At 55.3% G+C, this 24,203-nt stretch overlaps 1 protein-coding gene across 9 annotated transcripts in view; it reads right to left on the reverse strand.

The window, feature by feature from the left end:
- Window positions 1–5,260: 5,260 nt before the first annotated feature.
- Window positions 5,261–24,203, reverse strand: part of NFASC (neurofascin) — a 183,830-nt gene continuing 164,887 nt past the window's right edge. For 5 of the 9 annotated variants that reach the window (XM_053915505.1, XM_053915503.1, XM_053915510.1 and 2 more), the window contains 4 exons: window positions 23,402–23,554; window positions 16,552–16,683; window positions 14,405–14,474; window positions 5,261–11,387 (listed from right to left, as the gene is read on the reverse strand). In XM_053915505.1, coding sequence (XP_053771480.1) covers window positions 11,156–11,387; window positions 14,405–14,474; window positions 16,552–16,683; window positions 23,402–23,554 — 587 coding nt within the window. In that variant the 3' untranslated portion in view covers window positions 5,261–11,155. The remainder of the gene's footprint in view (window positions 11,388–14,404; window positions 14,475–16,551; window positions 16,684–23,401; window positions 23,555–24,203) is intronic. The other 4 variants (XM_053915511.1, XM_053915508.1, XM_053915507.1 and 1 more) reach the window with 1 other exon arrangement.

Here is a 24,203-nt window from a genome sequence, read left to right on the forward strand (position 1 = left end):
CTGGCAAATTCTTCAGCCCTTTGGAGCCCCAGTTTCCTTGTGTGTGGTAGGGTGTAAAGCCACCTGCGTGGGAGGGCTGGCGTGAGGGTTAGCAGAGACAATCAGCATAAAGTGCACATCGCTCCGCCTCACCCAGTCAGCAAGCATCAGCGTTATTAGTCCCCCTCTCCTCGAGTCATTAAATGCATTGTGACCAAAGGACCATCTGGTGCCCTCTTGCCTCTTTGACGTAAATGTGTATTGCCCCTTCGGTGTCACTCGCTGTCAATTCCCTGGTCTCTGAAAGTCAAAGTCTCTCCCACAATGTTTGCCAGTCCCCGCGGGCTTGTTCTCTGACCCCTACGTTCTCTGGTGGTCTCTGCTTCACCCTGCACGAATTTGGACGTAGACCTCACCGACTTTGATAGTTTGTATAAAGCATCCACATTTACATGAGGCAAATGTATTAATTGGGTAGACTGACTGACAATTTGGGGGCCATGGGAAAGGGTCACATCCCAGAGCGCCCATCGTCCTCATTGTGTCCCTGAAATCTAGTGGTTCTCCAACTGCAGCCTGGAGGGTTGTTACAACATGGATTATGGAGCTTCTTATATATATATATAATTAGGTGTACATATATTTTTCATATATATAAAATATCTTTATTCATTTTTTATTTTTAGAGAGAAGGGAAGGGAGGGAGAAAGAGAGGGGGAGAAAAGCGATGTGTGAGAGAAACATCCATTGGCTGCCTCTCGCATGGGTCTCAACCAGGACCATCCGCAGCCCAGGCACGCGTGCTGGCTGGGAATTGAGCTGGTGACAACACTCAGCCAACTGAGCCCCTCTCGTCAGGGCTAGACTCCACTTTCTGATATGGCAGAGCTGGCAGGGCCCTAAAACCTGCATTGCAAAAGTCCCCAGGTGACTCTGTGCTGCAGGTCTGGGGGCCACACTTGGAGAGTTGCTTCTCTTCTCTTCCTTCTGCCGCTCTCCGCCTCTCCTCTGCGCCAGCCTCCCCATTGCCCAGGAGTTCCAGAGTCGCCCCCTCTATTGTACAGGACTCTCTGCTGCTACTGTGGCAAACTCCCTCCCCAGATCGATCCCGGGGCCCTCGTTTCAGCCTTGTTAGAGGGCACCTGTGATGTTAAAGATACACTAATGTCAACGTAAGAAACGTCCAAACCTGTAAGAATTTTTATGAGTTTGTTTGAGCCAAACTGACAACTGCCAGGAAGCAAAACCTCAATGGACTGAGAAAATACTCTGGAAAAATGGCAGTTTTGCACCTGATTTTCTACAAACCGAAAGGGAAGAGATAAGGGGGTTCCGTGCAATCCATTGGTCATAGATTAAGGAGGTGGGAGAAAGCAAAGCGAGGGAGGGAACCTCTGGGATTGGATAACAAGTAAAATGACAGACACATTCCTCTTTTACACAGGCCGGGAAGGGGTAGTTAACAGTCAACAAGGAACACAATACCGATCCCAACGTCAGGGGATTCCTGTTCTCTCTCGGGGTGGTGCCTGTGCTTCGGGGGGCTGGAGAAGAGGAAACCGGAAATTCCAAATGCACGTCATCCTAGATGCAGGAAGACAACAGACAGGCTCCGTTAGGGTGAAGACTGACTTCTGTTGGGGGAGATTCTAGCCCAGGACATGACCTGCCGCCAGTTAGACAGCTTTTAACGTCGGACCATACTATGCACTTACTTTCGGTCTCTGAGTTTGCGAGGCCATCACGCGGGCCTCCCCTGAGCTTGTCAGGTTTAGTGTGTGCCCCTTATGTATGTATGTATGTGTGTGTGTACATACGTATTTATCTATTGATCATCCTCACCCAAGGACATTTTTTTTCATTGCTTTTTTAGAGAGAGAGGAAGGGAGAGAGAGAAACATCGATGTGAGAGAGAAGCATTGGTTGGTTGCCTCTCGCATGTGCTTGGACCGGGGATCATACATGTTCAGACCGGGGATCGAACCTGCAACCTAGATATGTGTCCTGACCAGAAATTGAAACTGCAACCCGGCCAGGGCAGCATGTGGCCTCTCTTTGTCCACACTAAGTAATTTTGTGGGTTTCAGGGTGAACTGCTCCCCTGCCCTCCAGCCACAGCTCATCTTCTGTGAGGCTGAGGGGTCTGAATTCCTGTCCCCGTTGAGTGTGGGGAAGGCGAGCTCCTACTGAACCCAAGCCAGGGCTGAGAGTTCGTGAACCCTGCCAGACTGTCTCCTGGTCCACACGAAGCGATGCTTCTCTGCTGCGGGGTCTGCGGTTGATCAGCAGCAAGTTCTAGGGCGGAGGTGGGGGTGGGGTGGGGGCTGGGGGCTGGGCAGTCGGGCCGCAGCTGGGGCTCCAAATTGCTCTGAGGCCCGCTGCCTGGCCCGCGCTCCAGCAGGAACGGACATCAAACAAATGGGCTCTGATGCATTAAGTGGGGAGGAGGGCGCTGAGATGGGCCCTTCCCTGCCTTCCTCCCCCTGACACGGGCGAGCGGTGAGCAGTAGAGGCTGCCTTGGTAAGAAGGGCTGTAATGAATTCCCAGATTCCGTCCCTTTGGGGGCAGCTGGGCAAGAGAGGGAACAGCCTTCACTCTTAATAAAGATTGGAGATGACGGTCCCCTCCCACTGGGTCGGTTAATCCAGCTCTGAGCCGGAGATTAGCATTTCTAATGGGATGGGAGGCGCAGCCTTCAGGAAACAGGGATGAGAGATGACAGATATTCTGGGGGTCCCTGGGGCTCCGAAGAGAGGCAGCGCTTTGTCTGGCCTCCATTGAGTTGAGGTTGGCTTTCTTCAAATAAGAGACTCACTTGTCTCTTCACTTCTGTCCCCGAGTTGTGGCTCCTGCTCTAAAATTGGGCCAGTGGGCCACCCCCCACCCCTGAAATGTCACATCCAAGTCCAATATCCAAATATCCAACATCCAAAGAGGGCAACACAAAAGTCTTGAGTCCACCCAGCTACTGCTTTCAAAGGGACAGCAGCGTCTCACTCACTCACTCACTCCCTCCCTCCTAGGCGTTCGCTTTGTCCTGCTTTGTGCCAGGTACTGGTCTGTGGACAGAGATGGAAACCGGGCCTCTTGTGCTCGGACGCTCACACAGCAGTGAAGGAAATGAGCAGCAGATGCACGCCTACGGCCTGTGAGACACATAAAGTAGGTGTTCTGGGCACAGCGAGGGGATCAACCAGACCTAGCAGGTGTTTCTGTGTGTGCTTGTGCTCGTCATTCCAGGTGTCAGGGAATGGCACCTGGGACAGGTCACCACCGGAGCTCATTGTTAAAGATGCGGCCCAGCACAGAGGCCACAGCTCGCCCTCAAGGAGCCCTGGAGAGATAATCCGTAAGAACCTGGAATGAGAAACAGGGGAGCCCCTGGCATCATGGTTGCAGAGCCCGGTTGTGGGCATCAGCGGTGGTGGCTGAGGTGCCCAGAAGAGCGGGGTGTGGAGGGTCAGGAGGGAGCTGTGCCAAGCAGACCCGCCTTTGGGTCATGGCCCATTTGTTGAGCCCACATTTATCTGAGCTCTTGTCCCTGGCACTGTGACACTGTGTTTGCTTATTTGGCTGTCTCCATAGCAGTCTGAGCTTCCTGAGGACTGGAACTTCATCCTACATATTTTATGTCATTAATTGGCAGAGTTGGTTATTATTAATAGGTGCTTTTCAGTGGAATTGAATTGCCAAAGCTGAGAATTATAAAAAAGCACTGCATGTCAGCGGGAGCTGGAACTAGCTGGGAATGGCTGGAATGTGGGAGGTACATGAGAAGTGGTGAAAAACGGGGCTGCCGAAGTAAGGGTCAGGTCGCGGAAGGTCTCAGACGCCAGACCAAGGAGTTCCGAGTTTACCCTATGGCAGCAAACTGCAGGTACTAGAGCAAACTTGCGGGTTTCGAGTCAAGGAGCGACACACCAGATTTGTATTGTCGGGGCTCCTGTTGGCTGCAGTTACGAGGGGGGAGTAGGCACCGCAGGAGGCAAGGAGACTGTCGATTCAGGACGAGGGCTTGGAGTCACGGTGGGGTAGTGCGAATGGACGGGAGGACGCACTTCAGAGACGGTGAGCTGGAGAGTGATGAGAAGGGTCTTTCTCATATTTGGAGGTGAGAATAGGGAGAGTGGGAGGTGAGAGTAACGTACCCAAAGACTTACCCAACAATTTAGGGGGAGTCAGACCTGGAAATGAAGTCTTTTTTTTTTTTTTTACAAGATTTTATTTATTTATTTCTAGAGAGAGGGGAAGGGAAGGAGAAAGAGGAGAGAAACATCAGTGTGTGGTTGCCTCACATGCGCCCCCCACTGGGGATGCAGCCCGCAACCCAGGCATGTGCCCTGATTGGGAATTGAATCTGCGACCCTTTGGTTCACAGACCCGCACTCAATCCACTGAGCCACACCAGCCGGGGCTAAAGTCTTATTTTAATGAAGCATCTGAGGACTTTTGAAGGGAGAGTAAGAGCAGGTGGCTTGGATAGGTACTTGGTGGTTCTTTGTCTAAGAGAGTTGGGTTTGCGTTTTCAGGGAAATCCTTTTGCCTCTGTCCCCCCAGTACTGCCTGCAGACCATCAGCTATCAGAGTCTCCTCCCAGCCCCGACCGCTCCCCAGCCCCTCCGCCCGGAGGGCAGGGAGCCTCATCGCCTGGGGTCACTCCCGTCCCTCCTGCTTGCCTGCCGGTGGTGCTCTGGGCTACTCCTCAGTGAGAATTAGCACAACTGTAGGCCTCCCAACCTTCAAGTCACAGGTGTAGCGAAAGAAAGGTTATTAATCCCTCTCAACCAACAGCCCCGCCGTTTCTCTCCCATTTCTATTTGCTTGTTGGTTGAGATTCCTTTGAGTCTATTGAGAGGGGCTTTGGTCTGTCGTGAGTTCTGATTATGCAGCCAGATGAAATGGCTTCTGCGCCAGGACAGGGCAGGGCCATGCTAGAGTCCTCTCATCTCAGGGCAGGGGCGCAAAAGAGGAGTCGCTCTGCCCATCTCCCCCAGCCCCGCACGTCACTGCTTCGTGGCACACCGGCACACGCAGGCTCGCATTGACGCGGGGGCCTCCATGGCCGTACCCATTCCAGTCACTCTACGTTTAAGACAAATCGTGCCAGTGAGTTTTCTGGGATGAGACCAACGTCAAGATGGGGGCCGGTGTCACGGAACCCCAGAAGCACGTGCTGTCCGGTGCCTGTGAGGAACCCTTGGATTTGCTCCGCTCGTTCACCCCCTGACATCCCTCTCCCACCCACCAGGGAAAACGAACATATGGCCAGAGTCCGTTTTGAACAACTTTTATTATACGTTTAGTGTTCTCTATACAAAAGAAATCAGTTTTTCTTACAGTGATTCAAAAAAAACGCTGAATAATTTGGCCTTTTCTTTGCTCGTGCAGTCAGTTCATAAGTCCATGTATTAGATGGTCCTCCACGGCCCAGACGCCCTCCCTGCTGAAGGTCGTGCAAGACGCCCTCAGAGACGCATCCGTCGCTGACAACGTTGGTTAATGCAAAATAACTCACAAACAGGAAAGAACACGATGTGAGAGGGGTTAAAACAATGTCTGCCACAGCGAGTTAAGTGTTTAACCGATGGGAAAGAGATCAGACGTGTGGGTGTGCGCACAGGTGAGAAGCGATGGAGACGGGAAAACATTTTCCCATCGAAAGGAACAAACTGGGATGGTCCGGCGTGGGTTGGGGAGGAACCAGGACAGAAGGCAGCGCGTCTCAGGCGACCGACAATCAGCTCCGAAGGGGTGTGCAGAAGTTGGCGAAGAGCCGGGAGGTGGGCGGAGGGGCAACACTGACTGAGGACAGAAAAAAGAGCAGCAGGGCGGGTCCTCTAATCGGCATCGTCTTAGAAAAAAACGGAGCAGTGCACAAAACCTGGGTTGCTCGTCCCAGATTTGTGTGTTATTGCTTCACTGGAGTCTTCACATGTGCTGAACCGCAGCCCAGCAAATCCCAGCAAGGCAGGGCTTCCCGGGCCGAGGGCGGAGTGGGCAGAGAGCCCTTTACACCCTCACTCCGAGGGACACAGCGTGCTGGGGGCCCAACGTGTTACAAGTCTAGGCTTCACAGTGACAAACGCCAGCCACCTCGTCACCCTTCTCCTGGCCTGGGGCTGCCTTTAACACCACAGGCTATCACATACTGACTGACCTTGGACTCAGAAAAGTCCTTTGTGTCTTTCACTTTGGGAGGATATGGGGGATGTGGAGAATGGGGTGAAGGGGTACGGAGGGCGAACTGGCAGGATGGAGTTAAGTAACACCTCTGTTTCCAAGGAGGCAGCTGGAGGGAGATGCGAGAACACTGGAAAAGGAGTGATGGGGCCCAAGTTCAAGCCCTAACCTCACCTTCATTTACTAGCTGTGTGACCTTGGGCAAGTCCCTTCGCCTGTCCAGATTTTAGTGCCCTTGTCTGCACCATGAGTCACTTCAATGGGATCGGCTCTGGATGCCTTCATGTGCTGAAATCTGAACCTGACCCTCTGCTAGATGCCTTTTCATGTTTCATGTCCGTCCTCACCATCATGGAACATCCACTTAGTACTAACACACTGGCAGAGGAGCACTGGTTTCGGGTGTGGCTTCCCCGATGGCTGTCACTTTTCCCTCCGATCCTTCTCTGCACCTGTCTCAGGGAGGCCTGTTCTCGGCAGGGGAGGGAGGGAGAGGGTGCTGCTCTGGCTTGGGCTGGGCAGGCTGGGGGCCACCCAGGAGCTGCGCTCTGCCCACAACACCGAATCTCCTGACACGTCGAGCTCTGTTTTGACTGTGACTTAAAAAAAATCAGATGCCTCCTACATGCTACTCCTGTCACCTTGCGAAGCTCAACCAGGATCCATGGGGGGTTTCTTTCTAGGGACCCTACGTGTGCGTTTGGCAGATGCACCCAGAGTCGTGATCAAGGTGTCAGGAGTGGGGAGTGTGCCCTGTGCCTGTATCGCAGGCACTTGCCACCTCCCACTGAGAAGGGAGCCCGCCCCTGGGGACAGACAGCCCAAGGAGCCTCACCTCTTCAGTGTCAGCGAATGAGCCTTGTAAAGGCAAAGGCAGAAGCATGTCAAACCCCCACTCCTTCAGTCACGGGGCTGTTTGTGCTGCTCTGGGACTTGGCCCCGATTTTGCAAAGGGCCCTGGGAGCCTTGAAGAGCCACTGCTTGTGCTGTTCCTGGGGAAGGTTCACACTCCCTTGCATCAGACTTGTTCTCTCTTCCTGTTGCCCTCTGCAATCGCCCAAACCGGCCCAGCCCCGGCAGCCTTCCCTCTGCCCCGAATTGGGTGTTGCACCCCACATAACCCTTCACATCTCATCTCAAGCGGGCCAGGGTGTGGACTCAGCCCCTCCAAGGCAATGCCACACTCCGTACCGTTCCTTCTGCGCAGCTGTCCTGCAATGCGGCCTCGGTCTGCTGTGCGTGGGCTCCCGTGTGGGCAAGCCCTTGCGAGTGTGCTGGGTGCAGGTGGGGAGAGGCAGGCCCTCAGCTGGGAAAGCCAGATACTCTTGGATCTGTTTCTATCCCTTTGCTAAGGCCAAGCGTGTTCAGAAAACAATGAAGCTCTCTGGCCCCAGGCGGCAGACAGCCCTTGCAGGCGAGCAATGCTGGCCTGGCTGTGCTCAGGCAGGTGGGCCCTTCTCCAGACCTGGTTTGCTAGGAAAGGGGTGGACCAGATACTTCCAACTCCTCAGGACAAAGGCAATGGACAAGGGAAGGAGCCAGTTTGGCTTTCCCTTTAGCTTAAATTCAACCCTGTCCTCAAAAGTAAGGTAAGAAAGAACAGGTCCCATTCTCCATAAGCCAAGCAAGGCGGGAGGTGGCTGTCCCCTGGCCCTGCAGTGGCAGGCTCCCCAAGCACTAGCCTCCTGGCTCCCCAGGTGGGGCCATGTCCCTCTGTGGAGAGAGGCATTCAAGGAGGGACTGAATAGGGGAGACTGAGGCACCAAAATACAGACAGGTTAGGCCACTTGCCCTGGGGGGCAGAGCAGAGGCACAGGAAGCAGGGCTCCTCCTCCACTGCGGCCCCCACCGCCCCGGAGTTTTGATGCCTTGTCTCGCCCAGCCTTACAGACCGATTCTCCCTCTGAAGGTTCTCCCTTTGCGCCCAGGGCCCCTGGCAGTTCGCATGCTCAGAGGGCTCCCACTCAGTGCCCCCGTGTCCCAAGACTCAGGTCCAGGACTGGCAGCCCCAAGAGGGCAGGGGCCACAGCCGACTCTCCACCATGGTATCCATGGCTCTGAGCCTGGCTCACACTGGATGTTTGAGGGTAGATGCTGAGCAATTACCAGACAAACGAGGTCATAGGAAGCCATAGCTCTTGTCCCTGGGCATGCACAGCAATGGAACTTCCAGTCGCTGTGAGATAACCTATACTTCTCCCCCTGCCACCCCCAGCCGGGGTCCCCCAGCCCGACAGGCTCAAGTGCCAATGGTACCATCCTTTCCAGCACTGGTGAGTATTTTGGGGGGTTGCTTGAGAGCCTCAGCTGGCGGGGAGTGCGGGACAATACTGCTGTCCCGCTGAGCTGGGTGGACTCTGGCATGGTGCCCTGAAAAGTGGACTTTCTTCTCCCTGGAGGGGCTGCTTCCCTAACCCTAACCCTGCAAGCCACACACCTCTCTAAACTACCTGTCACCTTTGCTTGGGAACAGCTTGGTTCTTCAGGCCCAGGTGTGCTCCCACCTGCCAGGAGGGTTGTGGTGGCAGGGTGGGTGGGCTGATGGGGCGGACGGCGTCTTCACACACCACGAGGGATGGTGTAGAGCTGGGTAGGATGGGAACAAGGAGCAAAGATGGCTGAAGGATCCCCTCCCTCTAGACCCAGGGGGTCAGAGGCCCTTCCCTGGTCATCAGTGTGCAGCAGACCTTACAGAGGCGGAGGAGGGCTATGGGGACCTCTCACAGTCCTTCTTGCCCTAAGAGACTGTTTTCAGTGCAACTAAGTTCACTAGTGCGCATGGTGCAGCATAGACTCAGGGACTGAGAAACTGCCTGCCTTGCGCAGATCCAGTGTTTTCTGAAAAGGCTGGTCCTTCACTCGGCTCACAGGCTTACTTTCCCGACAGTCCCTTCTCGGACCCTGGGCCTAGGCTGCAGGAACGCCCAGCTGTGTCCAGGCAGAGGCCAAAGCAAAGCCAGGGGATGGGACCCCTGAGCTCACTCCTCAGCCACCGGCTATTCACCTGGTCCCTGTCACCATAAGAGAGCTACTCCTTGGGCTTCTAGGTAGCAAACCTGACCATGGCTAAGGCCACAGGACGGTTACTTGCTCTCAGGTTCAAACAACGTAACTGGCTTACCTCTGGGCTATGGTTTCTTACCCGCAGTCAGAGTATGTGTATCTATGGGCTTGACCTTCACTGACTGCTTACTAAGTGATGCAAGCACTGCTAATACCGTTGGGGCTTAAACACATGGCAAATGATGCTTTCATAGAGTCTCTGAAGGACACAGCTCTGTTCCTGCCCAGGTCCCCTGGCAAGCAGCTGGAGACCCAACTCAGAGGCTGTGTCTGTGGCAGGTGGCCCGTTACCGGGGTCAGCTTCCCCCTCCTGAAATCGAAGCTAGCTGCAGCTACAGGATTACTCTCGGGCTCGAGACCTCTCTCCTCTGAGACTAGGTACCTTTGGTTTCAAAAGTGGATTAGGTGGGGTGGATGAAGGCCGAGCCTTCAGTCGGACGTCGATCGATCGCTGCGAACTGCAGGTCTGCAGCGTCTCCACCTGGGGCAACGGTTGCAGGGCCCGTGTCAAGTGGTTGCATCTGGTTCTGCTGTGGCACTTGCATAGGCCATCCTGTTTTCCTTGAGACGAGGTTGCTGGAGGCTTCAAGGCTTGTGGGGAGGGGCTGGGAACCGGGGAACTGCAGGGACAGAGCAGAGTTGCATAAGGCATACGAAGAGCGCCGAGTCCTCCAGGCCAGGCCTCCCAGCACTGTTAGGGCAGTGGCCCTGCCGGGTCCCCTGATAGGAAAGGACACCAGCTCAGTCTCAGCCTCAGGGCAGCAGGGTCCGGCCTGCACAGGTCCAAACCCGATGTAGCTGACCGAAGAGATGGCGCCTGCTGGAGGTGAAAGGGGTGCGGTGCTTTACACTCCCAGACACACCAGCAAGGCTTTTGCGTCTCAGGGCCCCATCTCCTCGAGGGCAGCGGTGCCGACTCCTGACCAGACGGGGGCACCCTCTACACTGGATGCAGTGGGTGTGGCCCTCACTCCTACACCCCGAGTTTCACTGATGGGGAGGAAGGGGTCCAAACCCAGTCTTTTTCTCCTGTCTTGAGGCGAGTGCAGCTCCCCAGGAACCAGACGCCTGATTTTCTGCTGCTTGAGGTACTGGTCACTGGAGTTGGAGCCCCTTCCACCAGTGCCCGTTCCTGTGCCCCGAGCTCCTTTGTCGGAGTCGGTGCAGCTCTCATCTTGGACACTCTGGGGGGGGGGGCGGGCAGGGTAAGAGGGAGGAGCAAGAGGGAAGCCCACCTCCCAACTGAGCCAGAGCAAGGCGAGGTGCCCTGTCCCCCCTCTCCCTGCCAAAAATACTGTCAGTTTTCCAGAAAGGAGCCAAGCCCAGCTCAGCAAGTGGCAAGGCCGAGGTGGATGGGTCGCGGGCACAGGGAGGCATATGGCGAGAAAGGCATCCTTCGGAAATACATTGGCCCAGCGCGGCATGAATACTGCAGCTTTTCTCTATGCTCTTTCATGGACCAGATTTCTTTGCCTATCTTTGCAGTTTTGGGGGGGCAAAGGGGTGGATAATCCACCTATTTTTTCCCCAGGGATATTTCAAAAGGAAAGTAAAAGGGAGACATTAGGTCTGGAGAGGAAGATGCATAGAGCAAAAATAAAGACAATGAGAAATACCAGAATCAACAGAAATCGGTGTGTGCCAAAGTCAAGGGCAGGCAGTGTGGGAGAAAGGCTCAGGGTGCCTGTGAGGCTGAGCAAGGGGCTCGGGCTCCCTCCAGCTGAGCTTGGCCACAGGTCTAGCTCTCCCACACAGATGGCACCCAGTGTGTGGGGTCATCGGGAGGGGGCTTGTGGTTGGCTGGGTGGTCAGTGGTCCTCAGAACTTGGCAGACCCCCACGTTGTACCCTTGTCCCTGAAGGTGGTGGCAGCTCTGTCCCCCCATCTCTTCTCTTCCCACTTGCAAAGTAGTGGCGGTGCCTGCGGTCTCCATTAGGCCAGAGAATAGATGGCATTGACGGGCGATGTGGCCTCTGAGCTCTCGTTGCCTTCGGTTTCCTCCTTGTCCTTTTTGACTGTGTACTGGCCGATAAAGGAGCCGTCCTCGTTGAACTGGCCTTCACCGCCTTCGCCATAGTCCACCAGGCTGTCGTCACTCTCCTGCTGCTTGATGGTGCCGTCCAGGGATGTCTGGCTCCCCTGCAGGGGCTTGTTGTCCTCATCGCTGGCCAGAGAGAGACAGAGAATCAGGGCCTGGCCCAGCCCAGCGCTGCCCAAACCCAGGCGGGTGGGGCAGGGCACTGGCCTCTTGCCAAGCACACACACTACACGCACTACACCCCCCAGAGAGGGACAGGACCGCAGGGACCAGCCAGTCCAGCCAGTCCTACAGAAGGGAAGCTATGGCCTAGAGGACAAATAGCATCTCTAAGGGAGGTGGCAAGTTGGTACAGAGCTGGGACAGGAGCCCACGCTGGGGACTTCCAGTCTGAGGTCCTCTTCATGTGGCTAGGCCCCTCTCTGGGGTGGAGTAGACAGGGGACAGCCTCCCTGGATCAGGGAGAGCCAAGTACTGTGAGACCAGGCAGGACAGGGAGTCAGGATGGAGGTCTAGCCACCAGTGTGTCATCATGTGGTCCTGTGGCCTTGGGAAAGCCCTCTCACTGGGTCTCTGTCTTTCCCTCCAGAGGCGTTGGACGAGTGATCTGGGACTTTGTCTGCGGACCTTGGCCAAAAAGCCAGCATCTGGGCCTTAGAGAAATCAGCCTCTGCCTGGCCCCTCCCCTTGTCTGTCTGATGCCGTTTCTCTCAGCTCTCTCTCTGCTTTACGTACAAACAGATGCTGTTGCTCTGTGCCTGGCAAGTGAAAGAGGGATGACATGCAGGTAATAGGTGAGGCCAGAGAGTCCGGCCAGCTCCCTCTGAGGCCCCCAGGTGCTGTCCTTTACCTCCTCCTGGGCTAGGGTGGCCGGGAGGCTGTTAAGCAGCTACTCACTGGGCCTGCTGTGCCCCCCGCAAATAAGATGCCCAAGTGGGCTGGGCGTCTGCTCAGGCACCACATCCTGTCTCCTGGCTGGAGAATGCTCTGCCCTTTCGGCTCAGACGGTGGCCTGGGTGCTGCTGGCTGTACTTCAGAGGGGAAACAAGCTCCTGGGCAGGAGGCAGTGGGACCAGTGGTGAGAATCTGGGTCCCAGTAGGCAGGACCACAGCAGTGCCAGGTGGTCTGAGCAGACGCTCTCTGCCCCAGGCTACCCTCCATACTGGGCAGTGCCGCTCTGGCTTCCAACAGCAGTGCCGGGCAAAGACAGGAGAGGGCTGAGGGCAAGAGCTGGAGGAGCTGGGCATTAGTGGTTGGAAAGCTATTACCCCACTCTTCCCATGTCACAAGTGAACACCGCCCCGTAAACGTAGCCTAACTGTGTTCCCCGATGGCAGTGCTGTGGGAGAGGCGCCCTGGGTGAGGGACATGGGTCTATGGGGTTTGTGCAGGAAGTGGAACTCACCTTTTGAGAACTAGCAGATTTTTTCAAAATGTAAAAGTCTAATTGGCTTTATTGAGCAATTCATGAATGGGGCTGCATCCCCTCTAGCAACTAGAAGGGTGCCCCCAAGAATGGGCAGATTCTAATTACCAGGCTCCTTACTCCACTCGCAAGGCTTTTTTGCCTGCAGTCCCTCCCAGGGCCCTCCAGCCCACCTGCAGAAACATGAGGATTGTGTCTTTGTGATTTGGGGGAATTCCAGGAACCTAAGCTCAATGCAAACGATCGACAGGAAAGGGGTGGCACCATCCAGGTGGGAGGCAGACGAAAAGAGGACAGACCTTTCCAACAGGAAGCTTGAAAGAAACTGGAGTGACTGGGGAACGCTGGTCTAGCCTCCTGTCAGCCTAGCGTCCAAGGGAACTTCAAGGACCAGGCGGACAGACAAGGGAGAGGGAAGCAGAGTACCTCTCCTTTCCCCCAGGCCTGTCTGTCTAGAAACTTGGTTTTTCCTTTGACGTATCAATTCAGCCCTTTCCCAGTTTAGGACTCTTGGGCTCACCCTTGTAGGGGCTCTAGGATGAATGCTGCAGACCCCACCCATGCCCCACCTGTCCCCCACCCCGGACCCAAAGCTGAGAGGGAGGCAGTGTGTGCATGTCCAGGTGCCGGTGTGGTGTGTGGCTCACGCGTGCCCATCCAACCTCAGTGTTGGTAGGGCACAGTGGGTGGGGAGGAGGCAAGGGCTTTGCCCACCAGCTTTGGGGTCTAGGCGGGGAAAGGTGCCTGCGGAAGCAGCTTCTTACAGCACAGGCCCTCTGATCTTGTATTTGAGGTCTGTGTCCCCCCTCTGAGGCTACACTGAGGGTCGTGGGGAGAGAAAGCCCACAGCCTTTGGAACCCATGACCAGGGAACAGCCCTCAGCTTATGAAGGAGCTGGGTGCCCCACAGGGTCCTGGGGACAGTCAGGGGAGGGGAGGGGCCTCTCGTGCTTGCCCTTAGTGGGGCTTATGGGGATGTTAGGACTAGATGGATGGACGTAGTCCTTAAGGTGCCAGACAGGCTCCAATGTGGGCCATGGCTGTGCTGCCCATTGATCTGGTCCTGCTTGCCAGGCTGCTGATGGACAGAGTGGCGGAGGCCCAGGATGGAATCTGGAGGTCAGAGGAAGGCAGGGGTAGCCTGGTCCCAGAGAGTGACTGAGTGGGGTGGACCTGTTTTAGCCTAAAGGCCAGAGATATTGTTCAAGTTCATGAGGAAAAGGCCTAGAGCCACCGCCCCCCACACATCCCCCACACTACCCTCCATCCCTCACCTAGTCCATGCTTTCTTTTGGACAGCACAGCTTCCCCGGGTCAGTGTGTTCAGGTCGGGGCTGGGTGTTGGCAGAGGGGAAGATGAGAACTGAGCTCATTTATCAGCAAAGAGGACCAGAGCTCGTTTTCAGAGTAAAAGGTGGAAACACATATCAGGAGCTCAGTAGGTCTCAGTTGTGCAGCTGAGTGATAACTGCCATTCACGGAATGCGTGTGTCGGGCCGTATGGGGGCTGCCTGGTCCGGCACAGCCAGCATGAGCAGGTGCTGTCAGAGAGGCAGAGGAGACCACCCACGGGCGATGGGCGATGGGCGAGGATGTCAGTGCAATGGCCTGTGGGCCAAGCCCACTGCTCTGAGGGGAAGGCACCACTCAGGGCAGCGAGGACAGTCCACCGACAGGGGGCGCTGTGTGTGAGCAGAAGCCAAGGAGATGACGCACCTGTAGTCAAATGAGCCATCCTCTTCTTTGGGGTCTTCAGGGCCAAGGGGAACATCCTTCTTTTCTCGCACTTGGTCAACAAGAGAAGCAAAGACATAGATAGCATGACTGAGCATGTCCCTGCTCTCCAGAGCCCTGGCCATAGTGCCGGAAGACGCCACCTTTGGGTTCAGTGACACTCTCCCTTTCAGTAAGCGCCATCAATGCCTCCCTTGTTCTTGCTTCCCATGTCAATCAGTTGCCGAGTCGATTCTGTCTCCTCCTCGCCAGGGGTTTCCTTACATCGCCACTGACAATGAAATTCTCCTCCCACCTTGCTCCCCACACCTTTCCCTGAGGTGTTCCCCAAACACCAAACGGATGTGAGGCTTTCCTTGGCACCTTTCTTGTTCTGCTCTGTATTATAATCACTTGTGTGTTTCTTATGCCTGTGACGAAATGCTAGTTCCTTCCTCGAGGGTGGGGAACTACGTGTTTCTTCGTGGCTGCTAGCGAGTGCGGTGACCTCGCCCATTTGCAGGGCTCTCTCCCCGTACCTCCTCTGGGACGTGGAAGCGTCCGTCGGGGCCCTGTCTCATGCTGTGATCTTCCTTCTGCGTCAGCTGAAACATCCTTAAGGGCGAGACCAGCTTTCCTGCTAGAATCCTTACCTCCCAGCACAGAGCCAGGCCCCCAGCAGACACTTATATGAATGACTCTTTCTGTACCCTTTTTGGGGTGTAAGAAAGGATAATCACCCCCATTTTAGGGGAAGAAAACAGGCCATGAGAGGTGAAGATCACCTCATGTGACAAATTGGCAACTAAGTCTCGAGTGAGGATGAGACCCCAGCCTCCTGGCTCCTGGTTCCCTTGTCTTTCGGATGGACTAGGAGTAGGGGTGACCCTGCAGCTGGAGGGAAGGAGGGTGGCTGTAAGAAGAACTGGAGTGGGCGCTTTCTACTGGGCAAAGGAAGGCTCAGAGTTTGCCTGATGAGTTAGTTCTTCAGGTGTTCCAGTTCCTTTTGCAGCGGGGAGGTGAGCTCAGTAAGATGGCCCATCCCCCTGACTCTGGCTTGCTCCCTTATACAGAAAAGCAACCCCAACACAGTACAACGGTGTGGAGGAAAACATCACTTACCAAAACAAGAGTGGTAATTTCCTGCCCTCCCTCCCAGATGCCTCCCTTACTTCAAGGAGAGGCCTAACTCTTTCGACTCCCGCAGTCCGAGGGTAAGGGGCAGGCGGGGGAGTAAACTGCATCTCCTCTCCCTCCAAGTCTGAGGTGGGTCTGGAGGAGGGTTTGCTCACAGAGACAGGGGTGATGGGCATTTGGGGAGCATGGGGCGTGCCTGGCTGCCGGGGCTTTGGGGGGCAAGGGGCAGTGTCACTCTGCAGTCCGGCAGGACTTCCACTCTCGGGCCATCCATTATCTTGCCTCCTGTCTCCCTACCCAGCCCGCCACAGACAGGCGGCTTTCTGGCCCATCTAAAAAACAATCAATATTTCTAGAAACAAGAATGTCAGAGGTCCTTGTCCGTGACCTTGGTTTATCTGGGCTGGAGGATCTGAGGCCCAGAGAAGAGAAACGCCCCTTTGGGACCCTAGGGAAGCCCAAAGCCCTTGAATGGCCAGGAGGGTCCCTACCGGTGCAACCTGCCCCCAGCTTCTGCCTGCTCCTCACACGGGAGCTTCTGTTCTCCGTCAGGGTGTTGGTAATGACCCCCTTGTCACGCCGAGAGGCCAACTCCACAGCTCTCCCATGGGTGTGCTTCCTCTGCCCAGGCCCCTCCCCACTACATTCTCTCACGGTAAGAGATAATGCCTCTCTTCCCTCCTCCTTCCCTGGGACATAGGATTCTAATGAGATTCAGTCTGAAAAGAAGTCAATTTACTGAGCAGATGGATGGTGAGTCAAGGGAAGGGGAGGTCATTCTTAATAGGGACCAGCGTTCCTTCCATCCCCTCTCTGGAGCTGCCCGGACCACTCTATCCGCCCACCTCAAGCAAATTTAATTAAGTCAAGTGCTTTCTGGCAGCGCTAAGGTGCACAGAACGGGCAAGAAGAGGGCTTTCAAGCTTGGCTAGAGCTGGGCTCGCTGAGAGAACGGAGCCCCTGCCCCGGATGTGGCAGCGGACAGTCCCCAAGCCCACTCCCCTGACACTCACCTGGGTACTTGCCACCACGACTCCTCTTGATGAAGCAGACGATGAGCAGAATCAGCACCAGGAGGGCGATGGCACACATGAGCCCGATGAACCAGCCCTGGGTGGCGATGTCAGTCTGGTTGTTGGTGTAAGCTGGGGGCGGGGCACAAGCAAACACGTGAAGGGTTTCACATGGGGGATGGTGAGGAGAGAGACAGGAGGGAAGAGCCTCGGCTACTTCACATCCATGTTCCTTCTGAAGCCTATGCTACCACCTAGCAGCCCTCTGGCCCAAACTGCCCGATACAGCGACAAAGAGAAAATAATGAAGGAGCCAAGGTCAAAGGTCAGAAAAGAGGCAGAGGAAGGGGGGACAGGGAGCAGAATAAGCAGGCCCGTTAGGAAGGGGAAGTTTCCCTAAGAACAAGGCATGGCATTTTTGTAAAGCAGATCCCGGTGACAGCCTGGCGGGGACTGAGGGAAGGTCAGGACTGGCCATGGAGGTCCAGTTCCCCATCAACCAGCTAGGGGCGTGGAAATGGGGCCTGTGTGCCACCCATCAGGGAATGTGGCCACGGTCCCGATTCAACACCCCTTGTAAGAGCACCTGTGGGGGCCAGTACGGGCCCAGGGCGGCAGCCTTGCCCAGCGTGGCCCTGAAGCCCCCCGGGCTTCCCGGCAGTGGGTCTGGGCAGGGTGCAGGTCCGGGACACGCATGCTTTCTCACAGCTCTCCAACTAGACTGCGCACTCCCGGAAGCACGGACAGTCTGTTGGTACCCTAGATGGCTGGTGGCGAGGTTGGGGCCATGCCTTCAGCACACTCCGTGCCACTTCAGACCACTTCCACGTGGAAGACCCACCTCCCCTGCCGCAGCGGTGACAAGCTGACTTGCCCCCTTACTCCCCTGTGACAGTGAGTCGCTCCAAGTGGACAGACCCCTGTGTGACTGGAGGGGCATGTGGGTGAGTCTAGAAGGCAGGTGCTCAGGCACCATACGATGGTTCCTGGATGACCCAAAGGCTGGGGTTCGGGCTCAGGGGGCAGTGTGAGCTGGGTAGGACCCACTCGCCACTCTCCTTGCTGTGGACAGGAGAACAAAAGCGACACCTCCAGGCACGGGCCTCCTCCAGGGGAGCAGCACAGGAACAGGGGGGTGCTCCAGGGTCTTCATCAAGTGCTCTCTTGTACAACAGGTCCCACCTTTTGCTCCCCTTGGGCTGAGAGACTGTCTCCCTAGAACCTAGCCAAGGGCACCGTACCAGGACGGTCTCAGTCTGTGGAAGAGACCGATGACCAAGCGCTGCCACACTCTGCAAGCCCTGGCTGAGCGGCAGGTGAGTTCTGCAGAGCGTGGCTGGTTACCCTGACCTACGCATGCTGCGGGGGGCACTCCCATTCCTGCCCACCCACAAACCAGCCCCCACAGAGTCAGAGGGATCCTCCCCAAGTCCCCTGTGAGATCAAATCACTTCCTGCTTGAACCTCCGGTGCATCTCATCATTAGTGGGAAAACCTCCACTCCCTACCCGGCCCCGTCAGGGCCCGTCCGAGCTGGCCCTGGCCCCTTGCTGGTGATCTCTCTATGCTCCAGCCACAACAGCCACTCTCGTTCCTGCCTCGGGGCCTTTGCTCATTCTTCAAATCCGTCTCAGCAAATGTCGTCTTCTCAGAAAGGCCTTCCTGGATCTTCCAGCTGAAGCAGAGTCCCTCTCCCTAGCCAGTCACTCTGAGAACTCTACCATTTTCATAGCACCTGTAACCATTGACAGTCACCAGCAGTCCCCCTTATCTGTGGGGGTACACTCCAAGACCCCGAGCGGATGCCTGAAAGTGTGGACAGTACCAAACCCTACGTTTTTTCCTGTACACATACATGACCTATGGTAAAGTACAATTTGTAAATTACACATAACAAGAGATTAACTACTACTAATAAAATAGAAGAATTATAACTATACACTGTAATAAAAGTGATGTGCATGAGGTCTCTCTCTCCAAATACCTTCACGCACCACACCCTCCCTTCTCGTGGTGGGTGATGTGGGATGACACGCCGCCTCCTGGAGATGAAGTGCAGTGGGGCCGTGGGCGTTGTGCCCTAATGTTAGGCTCTGCGGACCTTCTGGCACGACAAAAGGAGGGTCACCTGCTTTTAACCACCCCACAGAGCGGGTTTGTGTTATCATCCCTGTTTCATAGGTGAGGAAACTGAGCCACGGAGGCCAAGTGATTTACTCACGGTCACAAAGCTAGTTAGTGGTAGAGCTGAGATGGGCCCCCTGTCTGTGCTCTTTTCCACTCTCGTCCTTCCACCCAGAAGATAAGCCCCTTGAAGGGGGACTGTCAGGGTTACTGTTGCCTCCCCAGTGGCAGGACAGAGCCTTACACTTAGAACGCACTCGACACATCTACTCGGTGGACGCACCCTCCACTTCCTTCCTTTCGCTCGGCCCACTCACCCTCCCTTGGCCTGACGGGGCCTCTGCTGACCTTAAACTCCTCACTGTCCTGCTGTCACCTATCCCTGCATTTTTCAGCTCACGCCATGGACCCTACTGGAGGAAGACGTAACGCAGGCCCATTGGTCGTGCTTCACCTAGGCCTTCACTGCCGCCCGGCAACCCTTTCACTCGTCCCCCATGGTCCCTCCAAACTGCTCTTCCCACACGGCCCCTGCCTGGTCAGCGTTGACCCCACATACTCCGCTCTGGAGGCCAGTGAAACCTCAGCCTCTACAACCGGCCCCTTCCCAGGTCAGATAGGGCTCCTCTCCCTCTGTAGGAGGGAAGCTACTCCTCCCTCAGTGGAGAGGCCCACGCCTCACCTACCTCCCTGGCAGCTCAGTCCTGAGAGGATCGCTGAAAATCCTAACATTTTCAGTTTCTTCTTTTTTTTGCTGTCTCCTCCCTTCTGCTGTTACATACGTTGAAGTTTAAATAAAAACCCTTGAGGAACCTGCCGAGCTTTTCAGCTCTGTCCTGTCCTTTTTTAGGTAAACACAATCTCCTCTTGTTTCCAGTTGCTGCCCACTCCTCTGTCCACCCCTAAGAAGCCAACTCAAAGCCCCTCTGTGCTCAGTGGTGCTTCATCTACCACCAGGGCGTGGCTCTTGCCCAAACCCACCTCCGCATCCTTGACTCTTACCCTCACAGTCCTCCACTCCCGACATTCCAAGGGACGATCCTTGTATTCCTATCTCGTTGTCCCTACAGCCAGTCCCACACCACAAGCCCAGTGTTTCCTCCTGACAGCTCCCTGAATGGCCCGTCTGCTTGAAATTCAATGTGAGTCTTCCCTCCGCCCTCCCTGCTTCTGCCAGTGACTTCGCCATTCTCCCTACCTCTAAGAGTTATCATTTCTCCTTCCAAAATGTCTCTCATATTCACCTCACGGCTCCATTCCAGAGTGGTCCCCTCACCCTCTGCCCATCAGATCCTAGGGTACAAGGACACATTATGCTGTTCTGTTTCTAGGACACTTCTATGAAGGCCAAGCACCCTGGTCTTCCCCTTCCTGCCCAAGGGAGCCTGCAGTGCTGCCCCTCTTGCTCTGCTCACTACTACCCTCCTTCCCGAATCTCCCATTAGTCCAGCTCACACTGGTCTCTGGATTCCCTTTGCTTCTTTTGCTCATGTTACATTGAATTGCTCTGTTTCCTGGGTCCTGATTTCCAATGACCCTATTAAAGGCTTGAGAACAGGGGATTCTTCGAGCCCCCTAGTACTTAGCATGATGCTGGTCACATAACAAGTAGTCAGTGACTACTTATTAATAATCAATTTAATCCGAATATGACATGGTTTCTTCCCTGATGCCAGCTTGGGTCACAGGGCTATTGGCTTGCCTGTGAGCCCCACCTGGGCACGGGGATGAAGGAATCACTTCACCTTGTGTGTGCACGGCGGTTCCCCCTTTTGCAGAGCAGCTGGTGTGCATGTCTGTGACCTGTTTGCCCCGCCCCCTTCCTGACCCCTGCTCTGATACGGGCTGATAGCTATCTCTATAGATTCCCTTTCCCGTGGGGGAAAAGGCACAATTCCAGGGAAAGTGCCCACATGGGTGATTTAGAAAGCGAATGTGTCTTTCCATTCCTGACTTTACCATGCAAAGGTCAAATGTTACCTTCAGTCCTTACCAAATTGGTCAAAGAATTTTCCATGAGGTTTGCACACATAAGTCTGTTCAGACTTCAGTGAAGTTTATAACTATGCTTGGTGATGGATGTTATGTGCTAATCATTTCACAATGTATACATATAGCAAATCGTTATGGCATACGTCTAAAACTAAGTAATAAATGCTATATGCCAATAATGTCTCCATTGAAAAAACAGCAACAAACCAAGGGGTGAGGTGGGCTGAGCCTGGCAAACACAGGTGCCATGCCTCTCACTCTGGACCAGAGGCTGTATCCTGTGTCCCCTATCACAGCCTGCAGCCGCGCTCAGAAACGAGCAAGTCGTCCTCAAGGTGGAGCACCCACGGCTCCTAACCAACCAGGAGTTCGGTTTGGCCAGGGAAGAGAGGCCAGTCATTCAAGGTCAGCAGAATTATATTTCAGAAGTAAGGGTAGATGAACAAATACAACAGGCATGGACTTTCTCCAAACGCAGTCTGGCTCGGCTGCTCTCACTCAGGCATCAGTGTACACCGCTCCACTCCCCCCCCCCGTCCTGCCCTGGGCCTCTCCCAAGCACAGCAGAACAAGGCCAACCACAGTTAGGGCCCTCAGTGCCCCCTCTCCCGCTTTCCTGAGATCCAAGGCGGATGGCTGTCTGTCTTGCTGTCCCCCCACCCCCCGGCAGATCCACCATGCTACTGCCTCGCCCCACGCTGCCCACCCATGATGGAAGAGCTGACTGGCCTCTTGGAGTCCAGGGCTACATGTCTGGAGCACCTCGGGCTTCTTTGGCTTCAAGAGCTTCGAAGAGGTGATAACTCTCCACGTGGGATCTTTCTGGTGAGGAGCACAGAGCCCGTCAGCATTCTTAGTGTTTTCCTGCCCTTCTTTCCTGAACCGCTAAAGCCTGGGTGAGTCTGTGCACTAGAGCGACGGCCTGTGGCTGCCTAAACGACCTGGGGTCAGGTCCAGAGAGGCTCACACACTCTTACTCTGATGAGACCCAGGACCTGGGGGAATGCGTGAACATGGCTCTGGAGCCCACCTGCAAGAAACACTGTATTTAATTGCTCTGGTCACAGGCACACACAAGCTTCAGAAAGTGACCATGTTTTCTTTCCCTATGTAATTTCCAGCCCACCGGGGGAGGGGTGGTATGTGAGCGCTTTGTGCTCAAAACTGAGGTCCAACACCAGTTCTTTCCAGCGGTGTATCATCAATCGTCATCGTTGGGTTTTTTTTGTTTTTTTTTTTTTTGATTTGTGAATTTAATACCTCGAAGCAGATTGGGACACCCCTTTTCTCTCTGGCTCTTTCTCCCCAGCCTCACCAGTACTGGGAGAAGTACTGGGAGACAGCACTGGGAGAAGTCTCTCTCTGAAGCAGGCTGCGCAGGCTCCTGCAGCATCCCAGGATGAACCCAATCCTCGAATCTCGTCTTTGCTTCCTGCCTCTGTGCTGGACTGTGTTTTGTGATGAAGCAACATCAAATGCACGCACTGGTGACCAACAGCTCGGGACCCCGACTGGGTTACACGGGTCCGGCCACCTGCTCCACTTGGTCAACTGTCCAGTTCCCTTGCCTGGCTCCAGGACAGCTCAGAGACCTCCTGCCTGAATCGGCCTGGCTAGCGTCAAGCAGCCTCTGCATCTCGATGGCACAGGCATATGCAGGACAGGTGGAGACACAGGGAGGACAGGACTCCCAGGCTAGGAGGGAGGAGAAAGACGTTTATGCAGATGGGCAGCGACTCACACGATGTGAGCTACCAGGATCAGCCTCTCAGGTCCAGGCAGAGGAAGAGTAATGGATGTTTAAGTCAACCTTCAGTTCACATAAGTCATTGTGGTATTTTTTCCCCTCTATCCTTATCTACCAACCTGCATCTGATTAACACTTCCCTGGGGGCAGAAACTGGTCCTTTTCTCCCCCCTCCCCTTTAGCCCCGGGGCTTAGCATGCCACCTGCATGTCTGATTTTAAAGATACACAGAAACAGACAAGCAAGTGACCTCGCAACTACAGACTGCCAGCCACTGGCCTGGCAGAGAGCTTTCTGAGCCTTGGATGCTTTCTGAGCCCCAGCCGCCTGCCCACGTGGCACAGTGAAGATGCTCTGTTCGCAGCTGGAGCTCCTTAGAGCCAGGGCGATCCAGTCCAGGAAAGCTGCCTCCCCTCCCTCAGCACGACAAAGGGTCCCATACTTTGAAGCCATAACAAACTTAGGACAATAATGAAATCAAAACAAACCCCAAACAACTTGTATAACACACTTTGGAATATTTTAACGACAGATGACAGTGGCAAGGCAGTGACATACGTGCTGACCTCTCACTTGGTTCCTGGGGAAAGGCCCTCCGATGACCCTGTCCCCGAGTCCCATGGGCAGGAAGCCAGCCTGTGTCCCTGGCACAGCTGTGCGGCACGCCAGCAGCCCCACACCCACCAAGCCCTTTTGTTTTGAGCACAGTGGGGAAGGCAGGTGGCCCCCTCGTCCTTATTCTACAATGTTTCCTTGGTGCCCCACTCGTCTCTACAGGGTTAGAAGTGCGGTTGCCTCTCCACCGTGCATGCATTTGTGGCTTCTCTTGTCGGGAGCTGCAAAGTATAAGAGCTGAGACACGCCATGCAAGGTGGGGAATGGGTGGGGAGGGGTCTTCTTTCCGAGGAGCAAATTCAAGCAGGAAGCTGAGAATGAGAATGAAATGCCCATGCTTGTAGGGGATGGCCAGGCCAGGTCCCCTCTCACCTGTACTGGTCATAAAGGTGATGATGGCACTGCTGATGCCCTCGTTGTCCCGGGAATAAATTCGCAATGTGTATGTCATCCCGGGATAGAGGTCTGTCAGCTGTACAGGCTGGGCCTGGGCCTTAACAGGGACAGTTTTTTTCGTATGGTTGCCTGGGGAACAGAAACCTCAGTCAGCCCAGGCCAGGTGTGAGCAGCCGGAGAGGCAGCACTTAGGTCCCCGCCACCTGTCGAAGGTAGAGGCGTGGGGGAAGGGGCCGGGCCGGCAGGGCCAGGCCACTGCACAGACCAGGAGGTCACCAGCAGCTCCAACACCAGCACTTCCTCGCAGTGCCGACTCCCCCACGGGGCAGCCCTTCAGCAGAGGACACTGTGCCTTCTCCCAGAGCTGTCTTCCCTCACCAGTCTTAGTACTACACCTCCTTCCTTAAACTCTCAGAGTGTCAGCCAATGCTGTTACCCTGAAGAAGGCCAGTGGGCCAGGCAGCATCCCCTGGGGTACCCAGAGATGCCTTTTATCTCTCCCCATGTGCAGAATTCACCCACCAGGAGGAGAGGGTGCCTGTGTGTGTGGCAGTGGGTGGAGGAGGCTGACAATGTGTGGCCCAAACTCGGGATTCTGGAGTCAGTGGATGTGAATCCGCTCCACCCACAGAAAATGAAGGGCTGTCATTTTTCCCTCGGGGACCTTCGGGGGGCCAGCCCCACTGGGAGAGCTGGCTTACTGGCTTACAGTCCACACCGAAAAGGCCCACACGGTGGGCCTGACCCTCAGAAACAGGGACCTTCCCTCTACAGTTCA

The sequence above is a fragment of the Desmodus rotundus genome, chromosome 12, assembly GCF_022682495.2.
Source record: "Desmodus rotundus isolate HL8 chromosome 12, HLdesRot8A.1, whole genome shotgun sequence".
Taxonomy (NCBI): domain Eukaryota; kingdom Metazoa; phylum Chordata; class Mammalia; order Chiroptera; family Phyllostomidae; genus Desmodus; species Desmodus rotundus.